This window comes from Diadema antillarum, unplaced genomic scaffold (assembly GCF_040938485.1).
Source record: "Diadema antillarum isolate AM-2024a unplaced genomic scaffold, OU_Dant_1.0 seq00000555_RagTag, whole genome shotgun sequence".
In the NCBI taxonomy this organism is placed as follows: Eukaryota; Metazoa; Echinodermata; class Echinoidea; order Diadematoida; family Diadematidae; genus Diadema; species Diadema antillarum.
In genome coordinates, this window is record NW_027271498.1 from 20667 (window position 1) to 37258 (window position 16592).

A 16592-nucleotide genomic window follows, 5' to 3' on the forward strand; every position below is an offset into this window, starting at 1 on the left:
CTTCAAGTATTGGCGAATCTACAGGCAGAGCTGCGATGAGAACATTCCCTCCTCAGACAACACGTTTTAAAGGATTCTTGCGGTAGAAAAGGGAAAACCCCTTTTTGCCGTTGTTGTTGTTGTTATTGTTGTTCGTTTGTCAGGTGGGTTGTGTTGCACTTCACCACAGGTACCGGTAACTTTTTTTTTCCTTTTATTTATGGGTGGTGGCATCATCTCTTTATGCCCTGTGCCACAGATTCCTCGTTCAAGGATGTGTAGCAAACAACTTTTTCATGTGCTTGTAAATGTGCCCACTCGCAGAATTCCCACCAAACAGCACAGATTTGACAAGAATTTGAAATAGCAGCAGAATGTCATGTAGGATGACTTGGAAGCTACTTTTTTATTCATGTTTTGATGGTTATCGATGTTATTACATGCAAAGAGATATGTATTGGGTTGTAGAAACATGAAAATGGTAGCATATTTTGATAGAGGAATAGAGAGATTAATGAGGAGCTTTGTGAATTTACATGTAATGCCCTGGAAAGAACCAGTCCTTTCCAAGGGATTTGATGGAGCGTCTCTCCTGTCACTATTTCTGGACCAGGTGACACCAGCCATCAGATCAGTTGGCTGTAGTGGTTGTGATTTCCAAGAAACCTGTTTACCTTGTGTCTTCTGGTCCAATTAGTTACAGTGGCATTGACCTGACAATCTTCAGCTTTTATAGGCAAGTGATTATAGGAGTGATATTGTAACATGATGAGACCTTATGGCAGTCTCCAGTGAGTGGACAGAACGTAACATGTATTAGCTCTCAGTGGTACAGTTAGCGCATGTGTTTGCAGCTGACGTTTCTGGGGCTGATATTCTCTTGTTTTAATCATTCATTATGCCTCTGTTGGGGAGGGTCCTAGAGGCATTGTGTATATTTCCTAGGAATAATCTGGCCGACTGTCTGTCTGTCCCACAGCTTGTTATTGTAATTGAAGGAAAATTTCTGAATGAAGTTTCTTGGTACTTTGCCAAGGTACACGTACAATGCATGCTCCACTGTACATGTGCTGTGATTGTGGTGATTAGTTTTTTTTTTTTTAATCCCTCAGGGTCACAGACCAAAAGTAATTAAAATTTGACTAAAATGTGTATTTTTGTAACTGTAATTTTACATAAGAGTGTCCAGTGGGAAGGGGTAGCAATGAATAGAAAATTATTTTCATGCATTGATAGTGGGGAATGGCCAGAGGTCAAAGGTCACTGTACTTTTACGAAGCAATGTCATTTCCAGCCATTACTTTAGCTAGGAATGTCTCTTGATGCAGAGGACATATATGAATTGACAATCAAATGCATGAACACCATAGGTCAGTGGTTAAGGTCAAAGGTCACTGTACTTTGGTGAGATGTACATTCTGCTGCAATAACTTCAGGAAGGAATGCCCCAGTGGATATTACTGTAACTGATATGAAAGGTCTGGAAGGAATAAGCAATCAGTTGCTCAAAGTTGTGAGTTAGAAAGGTCAAGGTCTAGATAGCCAAAATATAGCTAAGAAATTTCACTCTACTCAGGAAGTGAAGTCCAACAATTATGCCTTTTGGTGTAATGGATAGAAATAAACATACAATTTTCTTTTGGCAGAGAGGGTCAAATGTTAACCCCTGGTCAGTGGTCAAGGCAAAGGAACTTCATCAATGTTATATATACCTGAAGAACCAGAAACTGGTGACACATACACGTAGGGTGCGTTTATCTAACTTAAGAGAGAGAATTACGTTTCAAAATGCGTTTGGATTGGTGTTTGTGAACGTGGTTTGAAACGCAGTTTTCGGGATGCAGCATTTATCTAACCATCCTGCGATCACAGGAAGTAAAGGTCAACTGCAAATCACCAAACATGCCTCATCATTCACACACAAATAATGGGTAGAAAACATAACCAGAAACAGCTGGGAGTTGACGTTGAGATATAAGTACGTTTCAAAACGGCATTGTGTTTATCTACTCGCAGAAAGGCGATCATGGTCTCAAATGCGTGTCAAAACTCCCTTTGTATGGCGTTTCAAAGTGGCATTTCTAAATGCGTTTGAAAACACGGTTGCGCTTATCTAACCCCCGAAAATGCCCGAATAGGACCGTGATTCTGCCTCAGAAAATGTTTAGATAAACGCACTCATAGTGTTTGCATGAGAAGGGGAGGTATCCCAGTCAACTGTATGCACTGGTTAATTGCTCTGGTTCATTTATGATGAGATGTACTCGCATTCCACTAGATTCTACTTGCCTGTTGCAAGACAACTAATCTCCTTACACATGAAAAAAATTGTTAGCTAAACAGTGTACATTGTGTAAGTACAGATGGATTCACTATGTTATTCACATTTTGTCCCCATGTACAGGTGTGTGACACTAATTTGGCCAAAGGCATTCTCCCATCATTGAATTTGGGCTTGTTGTGGTGCAGTGGACCAACGACCGGTGTCTGCAATCGCCGCCACCATGTCGCTTATCAACAAGCTCCAGCAGCTCCAGGGCAAGGATCTGGAAAAGCTGCAGGTCCTTTACCAAGGCCTCCAGTTTCCAATTGAGGTCAGGTACTACTGTGCCCACTGGATTGAGGAACAGAATTGGTAAGTAAAGTCCCTCTTCTTTTAGATGAGACACCACCGTGGGACAGGGGCCAGGATGTGAAATGCTTTGCCAGCTGGGTTTGTGCCTCTTCTCTCTGTGAGGTACATGTGTGCTTGTGCCCCATTCATACAGGGCATTTAATGCGCTCCAGGAGCGCTCCTGAACCTCTCTACTCTGTATTAACAGACAATCGTGCCTTGGGGGTGTTTCACAAAGCCGTTCTTAAAGTTAAGAAGGACTTACGTGCGACTGGTGATCAGTTCTTGTGTGCCATACTTATCAGAATCTCAATAATTCGGCAGCACAAGAACTGATCACCAGTCGCACTGAAGTCCTTCTTAACTCTAAGAATGGCTTTGTGAAACACCCCCCTTGAAGTTCTTGGGCCGGGTTATGCCCCTCCCGAGGCCACAGTTTAGGAGTGCTCCTGAAGCACCGTTAACTCTATATTAAACGGTCACCAATGTTTAGAGTACTGCAGAAGTGGCATGTGATGCACACTGTGCGTACTGTTACAGTGTACATGTTAGAAGTTCCCGCACACTCAAAGATCACCATGACATACACGGAATGCCCCTCTTTTCCACTTCGCACATGGTCTTGTTGAGTAGTGATTCTCTGTGTGAACAAACTCAGAGGGGCATAGGTCGAAGCGCTTCGGGAACGCTCCTTGGCCCAACTTTGTGTATAAATGGGGTATGAGATGGGATAATTTTATCACATATTCCATCTTGCCTTTGTGTTTTCTAGATTCTGAATGTAGACATGATGGTTAAGCTCTTCTGATTTAATTCCAGTAAGTGTGTAAAGGAAAGCTATTTTTGGCATGCAAGAACTCTTTCTGTTTGCTTTATTCATGTTAAGTCGTCATCATGTCTAGACTTGGCATTGAATTCCTTCAATAATCTCTTGTGAATTACAATGCTGTCAGGTCAAACAAGTGTCAATATTTTTATGCAGAGTATAATCAGGATCACTTTGTATCAAAGATAAATTGTGTGCATGTTTGATAGTTTGATGATTTGATGGGAAATTAGTAGGAGCCTTTGCGCAGAGGGTTTTTTTTTTATCCTCGGTTTCTCGAAAGGTATGTTGGATAACGTTAAAATCCAAAGGAAAAAGGAAGAGAGAACAAAAAGCCTGGTGTGTCTTTATCTGAACTTTGGACATCCGTATGACATACGTGTACAGGTGGCGTTCTAATTTGTGACATAAAAAAGTTTGCAATGTAGAATTGAGTCTCTCGTGTTGAGCACTCTGTGGGAAAGGGTTCCGGAGGCAGTCAATGTTTTTCTTGGTTGTATGTCAGTCTATCCATCCCCCATGTTGCTAACACAATTTCAGAAATCTTCCCAATGGATTTAAGGGGCTCAGGTAAGTCATGTGAGGTGTAAGCGCAGCCGTAAGATTTTCAGTAGATAAAAATCCTGCAGTGTCGAAGGATTATATACATGTACTACCCCGGTAAGATATATTACACTTAAAACAAACAAACAAACAAACAAACAAACAAACAAACAAACATTGAAACAAACAAACAAATTTATTTTTAAAAAACTGAGCACTCAGTATTCATTCCATGAATTTGTAACCTTACCATGATAACATTTCAGGGAGAAGGGGTGTACTGTATACGCTGTTATTTTCGTGTACAGATATTTTCGCAAATGAGGAAGTCAGAGACATTTTCGCGAACTGATGCCAACGCTAACGTAAATGCACTATTACCCTTGCGCATGGAGACATTTTCACGTGCTCTTAACTTCGCGATCTAACCAGTGTGATTCGCGAAATTCGTGGAAATTAAACCCTCGCGAAAATATGTAACAGCTTATACAGTAGTTGCTGAATTATCAACCAAAAAACATGATTTTTAAAAAATGGTTATATACATCAGTTGGAGAGTAAATGGGCGAATGATGCTGAACCCTCATGGTATGCCCCAGGTGACTAGCAATAGTCAGCAAATGGTAAAACTGTATCAACCAGGCACTTTGTGTCATACGCTTGAATGAATGGAAGGAATGAAAAAGTGGGAGAGTTTTACGCTTATGATATCATCACCTAAATCTAAATTGTGTATGTCGTAGAGATCACTATATTTGTTATTGTAGACTTCATCATGATTTTCTATGAGCAATTTCTCCAAAGTCGTACATGTAAGTGCCATTCACACAGACAAAATAGCGGAATGTTGATCGCAATCCAAATATCAAGTTTTTTTATGCCCATACAGATGGACAGAAATATCCCACAAAGACTGTAAAATGGGAATTTTTGTGGTGTTCAAATTTTCTCATGCATTTCGCGCAACCAGAAACTAGCGCGAAAATAAAAGCACAGGAATATTTTTGCGTGGCATATGTTGTAGTAGTTGATATCTTGATTCCACGTAATAGACCGGTTCTGTAATGTATTCAGATTTTATGCATGCTTTGTCCACAAAAGTTGCCCTTAACAATCACAAGGCTTGCCGGACCTAGCAACAGGGAACTTAATAGAAGGGAGCAGGTGAATGAAATGCTTTGTTACTAGGCTGTTGGAAAAGAAACATCCCTAAATTGTAATAAATTACAGAAACGGTCCCGTTAAAAATGCATAGAACTCATCTTACCCAGCAGAGTGCGAAAAATTACCTACTCATGCGAAGAGGTCCACTTCTGCAGTAATTGCAGAATGTGATAATTAAATGTCATGCCTGATATCTACTGAAATGATAACCCTTGCCCTTGTGTATACGTACTGAGGTTGTGATTACATTTTTTTGAATGATGGGATAGAAAATGTCGATATTTTGCTTCTCAAGATTTACATGGATTGTGATACAAATCTCAAGACATAGATCCCGCTAATTCCTGTCAGTGTGAATGCCTTTAATGATTGGGTAGATTTTTTGGTAATTTCTCACTAAGGTCAGCTCGGCAGCCATTTGTTACAAATTATGTATTCATCACAAGTTCTGTTTAGCGCCACAAAGGCCTTAACTGCCACCAAATAGTGGCAGGTCATTAAAATGGTCACTTTCCCATGTGTTATTCAAAGTTATACTCTCTTGCTTATTGCCAACTTGAAACGAAGGGAATTTCTGTTGAATTCCGCCCATTTCGAAGTACACATGAATTCATTGATTCATCTGTCATGATTCACAAGCTGTTTACTTCACCTGCTTTTTGGGCAATTCATCTGGAATTTGCTTGTCGTAGAGTTGATGATGCTTGTTTTAGCGAACCCAGTAGCATGATGCAGATAATCTTTGATGTCATGGGGAAAAACCTGTTTGAGGGAGCATATTATGCAAATTTTAAAGGCATTACATGCAAGTCTTGGTTTGGCAGCACTATGCAAGGGCAAAGTAAAGACAGTGGGAGAGAATTGCAGATACCTGATTAGTCATCGTTTTCTCATGAAGCTTGTTCCTTTGATTACTCTCCCTCCAATCAGGAATGCCATCGACATCGACAATCCCATATGTGAGCCTGCAGCCAGCGAACTACTGCACGAGATGATCCAGCGGGTGCAGTCCAAGATCGAGGAATTGTCCGACGAAGAAATGTTTCTTATCAGACTCAAGCTCAACAACTTTACACAGGAGCTCAGTGTAAGACTTCCTACCTTCATTATTGATGTGTGTCTCTGAACTTTTTTTTTCCATATTTTTGTCTTTGTATTTTTCCATGTTTTTTTTTTCTTTCTTGGTTTTATATATCTCATGTTTGTTTTTGTCTGGATGCATTGCTTGGATATGTATGACTCATAAAATTCAAATTGGGATCAAGGTAAAGATTGGTGCAGCTGTTTCATTTCCTAGAAATAGGTGACAAACGCTACTGACGTTTTCAATTTCCAGGTATTACTTCAGTTTCTTTTTCATTCTCGGTGAATTGTTGGGCAAAACGATGAGCTCTTTGGCAGGCTTTGACTGATCCTGCTCGAAGCTTTTGAAATGTTTTGTGACAGGTCTTGCGACCAGCAAAGGAAGTGAGATACACACACACACACACACACACACACACACACACACACACACACACACACACACACACACAAGAAGACAAAAGAAAAACAAAACAGGTTCAGAAGTTGGCCACTGAAAGTTTGTAATGAAAGGTGAATATACCTCAAAGAGAGATCAGGATAACAGATCCTGGGGCCCTGTTTTATGAAGAGTTAAAATTGATTATATAGTTGATTTCAACTGTAAGTCTATGGCAGCCTGTGTAGTAACGAAATTTAAAATTGATTTTATCTTTTGTGGGGAAGCTTCAGAAGAACCAGGCAGTGTTGAGATTTTTTATGTGATTGAAATCAGTCATGTAAACATGATACTCTGTTGGGACCTTGGGTTAGTCAATCATAACCTTTTCTCCAGTTTTGTGCTAACATAAGTATAATCTTCTTTTTTTTCTTGTTGAAATTACACATGTTTTAACATCTTGATTGGAATTGAGAATAGCCATTAAAGAAAGTGTGTCATGTTATAGAATATTTCAGAAATGACCTTGTAATTCCTTGAAATTTGTCCAATTTGCTGAACTTCTAGTGCTACTTTCCACTGTGTATACATTAAATGATTATCACTTTTAGGGAGTGTATTCTCCCTTGATGAGGTAAACAGAAATGTTTGTTGTTTGTTGGGTTTTTTGTTCTGCTCATCCTGAAATGTTCATAAGCAATAATTTTTGGGTGTAATGATTTAGTCATTCATTAGTGATTGATCTAGACACATGGATCGCATTGTGTTATGGTTGGCATGGTCACTAACAGAATTTCATTATGTATGTTTACTTACCTTAAAGGACATGTCTATCATTTCTCCATATGAATGGAATGAAGTCACTTGAGTATGTCAGGACTCTTTGTATGTCATGTTTTGTTTTCTTGGTAACTGTGCAAAAGACTTCATTTCATTTAGGATTTCTTACTAATAGTAAAGGTAGGTAGTCAGGAGGTCATGGGTGTGTGTTCAGTGGGCAATGTGTATGAGATTGTGATGCTTGACAGTTGAAGTTTAGAAATCATGTAAGACAAAGCAAACTGTGTTTTATTTGTTCTTTTACAAAGGACGAATGTCTATCAACTTCATCTGTATCCTCCTCCTCTATTCTACTCTTCCTTCCCCTAAGTTTATTGACATTTATATAGACAATATATATTTCTTGACTTGATCCAGATACAAGATAGATGTGAGTGTAACAATCTTAGATACAATTGTGTAACTCAGATACAAGTGTAACTATCTTATATTCCCAATCATTTTGGGCTGCATTTGTAGACATAATACTGTTTAAGACAAGGTTTGCTGAAAAGCTGACTCACTGATGCTTATATTGCCAAATTCCTGTGCTCCACACATTTATGTGTCAAATTCCTTGCTTTTCTGATCACTGAATATCAGTACACCGTCACGGACAGTTTTCTGCATGCATATTGAAACTGTTTTGATCATTATTATTCTGTACATTTAATGTCAGTGCTATAAACTAAAATTTGTAATTTAAACCGGACAGAAGTAAACATCAGGCTTCAACCAAATGTAGCTCTGACTCTTAACTCTGTATGTGCCATGGTGTGCCACATTATTCTGAGACAGCAACGTAGTCATGCCTTGAGAAAACACTTTTTTTTTTCAAATCTTTGTAACTTTTATAGATTTCTGTTGAATTGTAGATGTAGTGAGCAAAGCTGTAGAGAAAATGCCAAGCTTTGCATTGATGTAAAATGTATGACAAATCTGTGATTGTTTTTCTTTCAAATGCCCAGTAGCTACTTTAGTGTAAATGTATCACTTTCGCACACAAAATAGTGACAGAAACTTAGTATAAAAAATTTACACACAATTACTGTACAGAACACCGCTTGCTTGTCAATCACCACATACAACGCAGGCTATAATGTGAGAGGAACGGAATCAAGAGAAATGCTTTCATTTGTGGCGTTTGGCGATATATTGAGTGGTTTGAGCGGGGTTGTGCGTTTGAGCAGAATATGTGAAGTTGGCATGCCGTCGACTGAGTTGGGTGTGCAAACGTGGCACATAAAGAGTTAAAGCATATCACCATCATGTTGCAATTTCCATAAAACCTCCTGAAAACATTTATGTGTTTTACAGGGCAGTTCTGTGAGTAGAGATTGAAGTTCATTAGATCAAGCATCCTTCTGTAAATGTCAGGAATTCTGTACGTTTGTGGTTATTATTGATTTTATTATCACTGCCATGATTGTTTTTGTTGTCATCTGAGCTCAAGGTATTGACGTTGTTTAGTGGTTTCTGTTACCTAATTCTCGAATGATTTGTGTGAATATACTATACCAGTATGTGATGAAACTAATTTGACCATGTCTTCATTGGGAATTTTAGGCTTTGAGCCACATTTGATACCCACGAACATTCATTCCATGGTGTCAGCTGTGATTTTTTTTTTTAAAAATCACTTATTAAAATGCTAATTTTATTTTCTGCTTGATGTCAATTCTGAACGACTGCCCCTCCCCTTTTCCGTAGGTAACTCGAATCTTTACGCCATTTCTATTTCCCAATCACAGAGACGTTTTGGCAACAATCCCTTTGGGTTCGTGCGACTTGTTTGCCACTGCTTGGAGAGTGAGGAAAGACTAGTGCAGGATTCCATGGTAAGTTTGGTTTGGATCATGCTCTGAGTGAAGCGATTTTCATGCTTGTGGTATTACGTGGTTTGTCAAAATATGGCAAAGAGAAGATCAAGAAGTTTATTTTGTTTTGCAGAGTGTATGACTGGGAGCATCCTGTAGCCATTGCTCTTGTTTAACTTCATTGTAAAGAAGACCTCTTCTTGGAAATACACATGAACAGCAGAAGGAGGTACACTGTATTTGATGAATAAAGAAGTAGGTTTCTCTGTCATTTGTGTGGAATACAGTGTATACCTGGCAAGAGGACAATGATGAATTATAGCTGCAAGTTCATACAGTACTGTGATATCAGATGCTCTCTTCTATTTTTTGTGTAGGATGCATCATGACCCCAATCCAAGAGAATTCAGCATACAGACTTTTGTATGCAGTGTAAAACACTTCAAAACAAAATAGGCAGAGGTTGAGACTAGGAAATATGCGCAGGCAACCCGTTGAAGGCGCTACTGAATTCCTTTTGATAAAATGGAAAGAGCAGTTAATAGGCTTCAAAAATTATTCTTTTCGAATTGCTATGACCTTTTACATATTTTGTGTAGAGATCATAGGCCTGTTGTGCAATGGAACTGTCGAAGCTTTCTCTCGAATCTCACAGTAGTTAAAGTGGGAAGGAGGGCAGGGTAGGGGGAAAGATGGATTTATGATACCTGCAAAGGTTTTTATCGGTATATTCTAGTATGCATGTTACACAGGGTGTGCCATAGCCTTGACATTGCAGGCATACAGTGTATGTACTGTAGAGTGCTTGTTACTACCGTCAAAGAGGGATTTTTTTTTTTTTTGGTGTGATTTATTTTTCCGCATGTGGGTGGGTAAGATGAATTTCGCATGTTTATCAGGGTGTTCAGACACAAAAAATTTATACTAGAACGGTATAGCTATACCAAAACGGTATAGCTACGATTAATATATACATCTGAATGCTGACTAATGAAACAACCTATAACGAAACGACATACAACGAAACGACTGTCAGAGCATCGTTTAGAACTAGAACTTGATAACGAATCAGCATTCCATCGTGTCCATTGTGTGTCTGAATGTGTGGTGACCATAGAACAGTATACTGTAAAAGTGGTTTCTTTCGCGTACAGAAACTTTCGTGGTTTCCATCGGTGCCGACTTTTTCGCGTGTGTTTAAATTCGCGGTCGGTAATGATAGCTTTGTAACAAGCGACGAGTTCAAAGCATTTTCGCGTGATGTTAAATTCGCGGTTCAACCTCAAAGTGCGAAAAGCGCGAAAAATAAAACCACCACGAAAGAAACCACTTTTACAGTAACTGGGCAGGGCTTAATGGGAGCGTGCAGGAAAGGTGACCCCATAGCTGTCACTCATGATCATAACAGCATGCACAGTGGGAAAGGCACATCTATACGTTTACCAGAACGGTCGAGATTAGCGTCCTAATGGTCTGTCGGCTATATGATGATTCTTTATACGTCATTTCTTTATCGAGATTTGGTATAAACTGGCTTGCGTCTGAACAAGGGGCCATTATTTTGTAGAAGGTCACAACAATTGAGCAAGAACTTCAAACAGCTCACAGTTGAAGGTTACTGATCAACATTACATGTATGACAGCAAATTTGTTTGTGCTTGAGGACTATCGAATATAAAGAAATCAAGAACTCACACAACAGTTATACCCCTTGATATGCACCTCCCCTGAGATCAAAGATATTAGAAGATACATGTATAACATATTGGCCCGAATTCACGGAGGTGGTACAAATGAAGCCAAGGTTTAAACCATGGACAAAAACCATGGAGCACCAAGTGTCGCGTGGAATATTTCGTTACGAAATCAGTCATTTCGTCGATGAAATGATTATTTTGTAACGAAATGACAACATTTTGTAATTAAATGAACAATTCGTCCATGAAATGATAATTTCGTTAACGAAACGGTCATTTTGTTGACGAAATGACCAATTTCGTAAAAAAATATTCTGTGCGACACTTGGCGCTCCATGGTTTTTGTCCATGGTTTAAAGGGATAGTACAGTATTGGTGGAGATGAAAATTGGGCTTTTAACTTTTTGCGAGATACCAAGAAAACCTTTATGAAATAGTACAGAGCATACCATTTTAAGAGGAATTCAAAGTTTATTTTAAGAAAATCGGGTTTGGAATGACTGAAACATCTAAAAACAAAGTAAAACAAAGCAACCGTAATAAAGTGTGGGTCCCACACTTTATTAGAATCGCTCTGTTTTGGATATCTCAGCCATTTAAAAACCAATTTTCATCAAATAAAAGTTTAATTCCTCATGGAACGACATGCTCTTTCATATTTAATAGGAGGTTTCTCATTATCTCACCAAAAAATGTTAGAAACCTGAAATTAGGTCTCAACCAGAACAATACGATCCCTTTAAACCATGGTTTCATTTGTACCACCTTCGTGAATATGGGCCATTATGTTTTACATAAAGATATCCATTTTGGGATCCTTCGAAACAAGTGTATCACTCACACCTCCATTCACACTACGCACATTTCAGCTGCCAATATTTTGGTTACAATACTAGTTTATTGCAGTCAAATGTGCGCAAGTGTACAGTACTCTACACATAGGCCAATCACATACTCTTAAAGACCTAATAAAATGCTTGCAAAATGTTTTAATATGCAAAAGAAATGTAAAATATATGTCATGATTATCAATGTAAATATGTTGTCAGTGTCGTTCCGGTTTTTATCGCTTCTAGAAACTCCCCCAAATATCACATTTTTGGAGGACCCCGTTACAGCTTTTGCGAAAAAGATAGTCACGTGACCAACACCCCTGAACCGATTGATGACGTATAAGCACGGAGTTGTGCTCAGTTAGCAGACGCCGCTCAGCACAAGCACTCAGATTACTAGCTTGGTACACGCGCGTACACGATAGCTAGCCCGGCCAGGCCCGGGGCCCCGCGCGGGATGTGCGCTCCCGGTCGACCCACTGACTGTCGACATGTACGCATTACCACGTACATTATCACTAAGTTGGCTTGCACAGATACCTGGTACCTCGAGCATAATGTCTTCCCCTATATGGGTAAACTTCGACATTGATGATGATGATGATGAAGACTGCAGCTCTGACGATAGCGGAGAAGAAGAGCAGGCACATGAAGTTGAAGGGGAAGATGGGGAGGGAGAGGCAGCCGATGAACCAGAACGTTATCGTGGGGCTGCACCTTACCGATATGAACCAGCTGCATCTATCTCCCCCGCTGCCAGTGCAAGAGCATATAAAGAACATGGCACCAAGCCCGAGAATAGACCTCACGGAAACGATCGCCTGGGAAATACAGAGTGGTATGTCTGGTATGCCCCCATATAGTTTAACGTTAGGAAAGATATACGTGTACTGTATTCTACATGATTGACATATTGTAAGTTGTAAATGTTTGTCTAGTAAATAGATTAGAAGAACAGACTCAGCTTGCTCACAAAGTGAGCGGCTACTCCGGCCGCAGCAAGCAAGCGGGAGCGTCCCGGCCATGGCCTGGCCCGTCGGCCGGCGCTTACAAGTTAAACTACTAGTAGTAGTCTAGTAGTAGATCTAGTAGCAGTCTACTAACAATGTTAGTAGTTATAGTAGTCTACTAGTAGTAGTAGTCTACCAGTACTACTACTAGTAGTAGTACTATTACCACTACGGCACTAGGTCTAGTAGACTAGTAAGTAGTAATAGCAGAATCTTTGGTAGTAGTAAAAACAGAGGCTACACTCTAACGCCTATTCGGGAGATATGTTGTTACAGGGTGGGTCGTGGCTATATATATAAAAAAAAAAGGCCTAACCAGTTTCCCATAGTCAGTTTCTGCAATATTTGTTATCAGTACTTTAGATGCGCCACGATACCAAGAATGATCGTCAATTTTGGTCGGGTAGTTTTTGTTTTATGCTAAAAATCATACTGTGGAAGGAAGCCCAAACGCCGTGCTTGGTCTACCGACGAATGCCACGGTGGGGCTGGATTCACGAGTAGGTCTAGGCCTATAAAGCAGGTGAGTCGCCGTAGTACAGTATTAGTACAGACACGCAGTGGTGGCGGGGCTATCGTGAAATAGGCCCCACCGCAGTGCGCGTGCACCGTACCCGTGCGTTTATAGCAAGCAAGGGTAGGTCCTCCTAGGGTTTAGGGTTGGGTAGGGTTGTATGGTTAAATTGGCCGTTAAATTAGTGGAGGGCCATATTATGAAGTCATTTTCGCCGCATTCACGAGTATTGACTGTGGAAGGCAGCCCCACCGCCGTGCTTACCTACCGAGATGAACGCCACACGGTGGGGCTGAATTCATGAGTATTTAAACAGGCGAGTCGCCGTAGTATTACTATTTATCTATTAGTACAGACACGCAGTGGTGGGGCCTATTTCACGAGTTTGCCGAAAATAATGGATATCCAAGCGTACCACAGTTGTAATCTGTATTATTGGCAGTATTAAATCCGATACAGTTCACTAAATATTCTTTTGTCTAAAGGCTTAGCCAATGACAATAGTGAAGCGCAGGACCTGCTATGCGCTCGCTAGCTCGCTCCCCCGCCAGCGCTAGCCAGTGCAGCCGCCGGCCGCCGGCTGTCGCGCGCTGCACTGCGCTAGCATAGCCTTGCCAGCTCGCTGGCTACGGCTAGACTGGTCGTGAACGAACGACTCCGTTCTTAGACGTCATCACAATTTAGAAGTGATAGTGCGCCGCATGCGGCGAAAGTATAGCAAGTTTTCCAAAACCGAGGAAATTGCATCCATTATGTTAACAAACATAGAACAAAATTCAGAACAGTAAAAAACCCCGCACAACCATAGAATTACTTAGAATTTAACATTTAATATTATTACATTATTGAGAAAAAAATGCCTAAACCATTTTATTAGGTCTTTAATACAAAAAGCCCATGGCAAGCAAAAAATGTGTGCGCTCTTATTTTTGCACTGTTTTTATGTTGCATGAGATTCACAAAATTTCCACACTGCAAAAATTTCAAATTTTACAGGACTGAGATAGGCGTATGTTCATAGGTGTAGTCTTCCTTTAATACTTCCAAGTAATGCAAGAGATCCTCTGATCATGTTCATGGTCACAAATGGGGTGTGGTTTACAACCAGTCAAATTACAACTATCGATTTGTGTCAGTTAATTGCCCCCCCCCCCCCCCCCCCACTCCGCCCTTTTTCCACTGGTGGAAGCTGTTTGGGGATCTTAAATGTCAGTCAGTTTGATAACCCTTGTCATACTGCACATGACTTTTGCCCGCCTCTAAAGGGAGATAACTTTTTGTACTGCTATTCTGGACCACCAGGGTTAAAGGCATGTTTCAGTTTTGTTTGAGATGGGGCTTCGGGTTTCCAACGTTTTTCGATGATGATGTTTTTTGAGATAATGAGAAACCTCTTATGACTAATGAAAGAGCATGCATACAATTCTAAGAGGATTTCAAAGTTTCTTTGATGGAAATTGGTTTTGAAATGGCCGATATATCCAAAACAAAGAGATCCCAATCAAGGGTGGGACCCACCTTTTATTAGGATGGCTTTGGTTTAATTTGATTTTGGATGCTCTAGCCATTTTAAACTCAAAATCCTCTTAGAATTGTATGCTCGTGTAACATTTCATTATAGTCAGTGGTTTTCAGATATCTTGCAAAAATGTAATTAAAGCTGAGTCCTCACCTCAACCAATACTAGACCCAACCATCCCTTAATTTAGAAACAGTGCACCCATCCGAGGTCAATAAATGTAAAGACTCGAAAGCAAACCCATTGTTGAAGGCTTGGGTCACTGAATTTAGACCAAGCTACTTTTGAGATACCTTTATACTGATGTTAGCTGGGGGCTGAAGCAGACCTGAACCACCTCTTAGAGTGGGCTAACTTTAGCTCTGGCTAAATGTTTTTCGACCTTTAATACTGCAAGTTATCTGTCTTCAGGTTGGGATCTAAAGCAGGATTTAAACTCCCAGTATAAACAGAGTATGAGAGATCTGAGCTGTATGCTGCTACTGTGCATGCTACAATACCAGTATCTCTTATATTTTGTAAATTGAAGCCATGGGGGAAGGGAGATGCAGTTGGATGTAATTGTTAAGCATGTCAGCGAAGGGAAAATCTGTGAGCAACTACATGTAGAATTACCATTGCTCTATATATCCTGCAGACAGTAGTGTTACGTTAAAACATTTGTGAATCATTTGTTAGCTCCGTGAATGTTTGATCAGAGATATCTTGATAGTTACAGCATAGTTTTCAAAAGCTTTGTGTGCTAGATTGTATGCCTTTTTACATACGTACACCCATATGAATGTCACAATACAGCTCAGTCGGGAGAGTCGAACAATTACTTCAATAGAGCCATTGCCATGGTAAAGATTGGCCTCAGTAAGTGCATTATGCTAATTATTCACCCAATTACACTGTACACCTATCTATCAGAGCTGTTGATGTTACAGTCAGTTGTTAAGCCATGGATAGTTGTATGGCTGAATGCCAATATGTAGCACTGCATGTGAAGAGTTAGAGATAGAGACGGAAAGAGAGTGGGAGAGAACGTGCATGATACAATGTGTCTCGCTACCACATCATTGATTAGCTTTGGCATGGTTGCAAGTGAACCAGAGATACTTTTGCATACTTATGAATACATTGATCTGAAAAGTGTCAATGTCTGTACTAAGTGTCAAATGACAAGTCAAACTCGAGAAAAGCTTTCCTGCACATTTGGTATCATTCATTTCACTATTTTTTTTAAAGATACAAACACATTGAAGTGTACAGTGTGTTGCATGTGATTATTTTTCTTTAATAGAGGAGTAAGCTTTCATTTCTGCTCACGGTATTATTGAGGGCATTACTACAATTACTTAAAAAAAAAAAAATCCTCCCAAGTGAGTAAGTGTATTCCTTCACTTGTAAAGTAAAATCGGATGGATCTCTCGCATGCATGGAAGTAGTTTGGAGGACTCAGATTACATCATAGTCACAATCAATAGTAATTGAGATATTGTAAGGGGCTCACTGAATGCTAACAACGATGTACTTACAAACTCATTATGTGTTAATCACACGGAAAATGAGTATTGTATACCCGCTCTCACTTGGAGTATCGCCTTGATTAAAATTTAACTGTTGATGTACAGTGTATTTTCCTGTTTGGGGTAGTATACCGAGAATCAATGTTTCACCTTGATTCCGTCTGTGTTTCCAACCAATGTTGTAAACACTTGTCACCATCATAGTGTAATAGTCATTAATCCAGTTGTATTATTCCCAGACAACCTTTTTTTCAATCAGTTTGTATAGAGATAACATGGAACTT

General features: G+C 39.9%; 1 protein-coding gene across 1 annotated transcript in view; it reads left to right on the forward strand.

Moving 5' to 3' along the window:
- Positions 1-2421: 2421 nt before the first annotated feature.
- The window catches only part of LOC139734956 (signal transducer and activator of transcription 5A-like), a 55450-nt gene continuing 41279 nt past the window's right edge, over positions 2422-16592 (forward strand). The window contains exons 1-3 of the mRNA XM_071645733.1: positions 2422-2614; positions 6057-6213; positions 9159-9245. Coding sequence (XP_071501834.1) covers positions 2484-2614; positions 6057-6213; positions 9159-9245 — 375 coding nt within the window. The 5' untranslated portion in view covers positions 2422-2483. The remainder of the gene's footprint in view (positions 2615-6056; positions 6214-9158; positions 9246-16592) is intronic.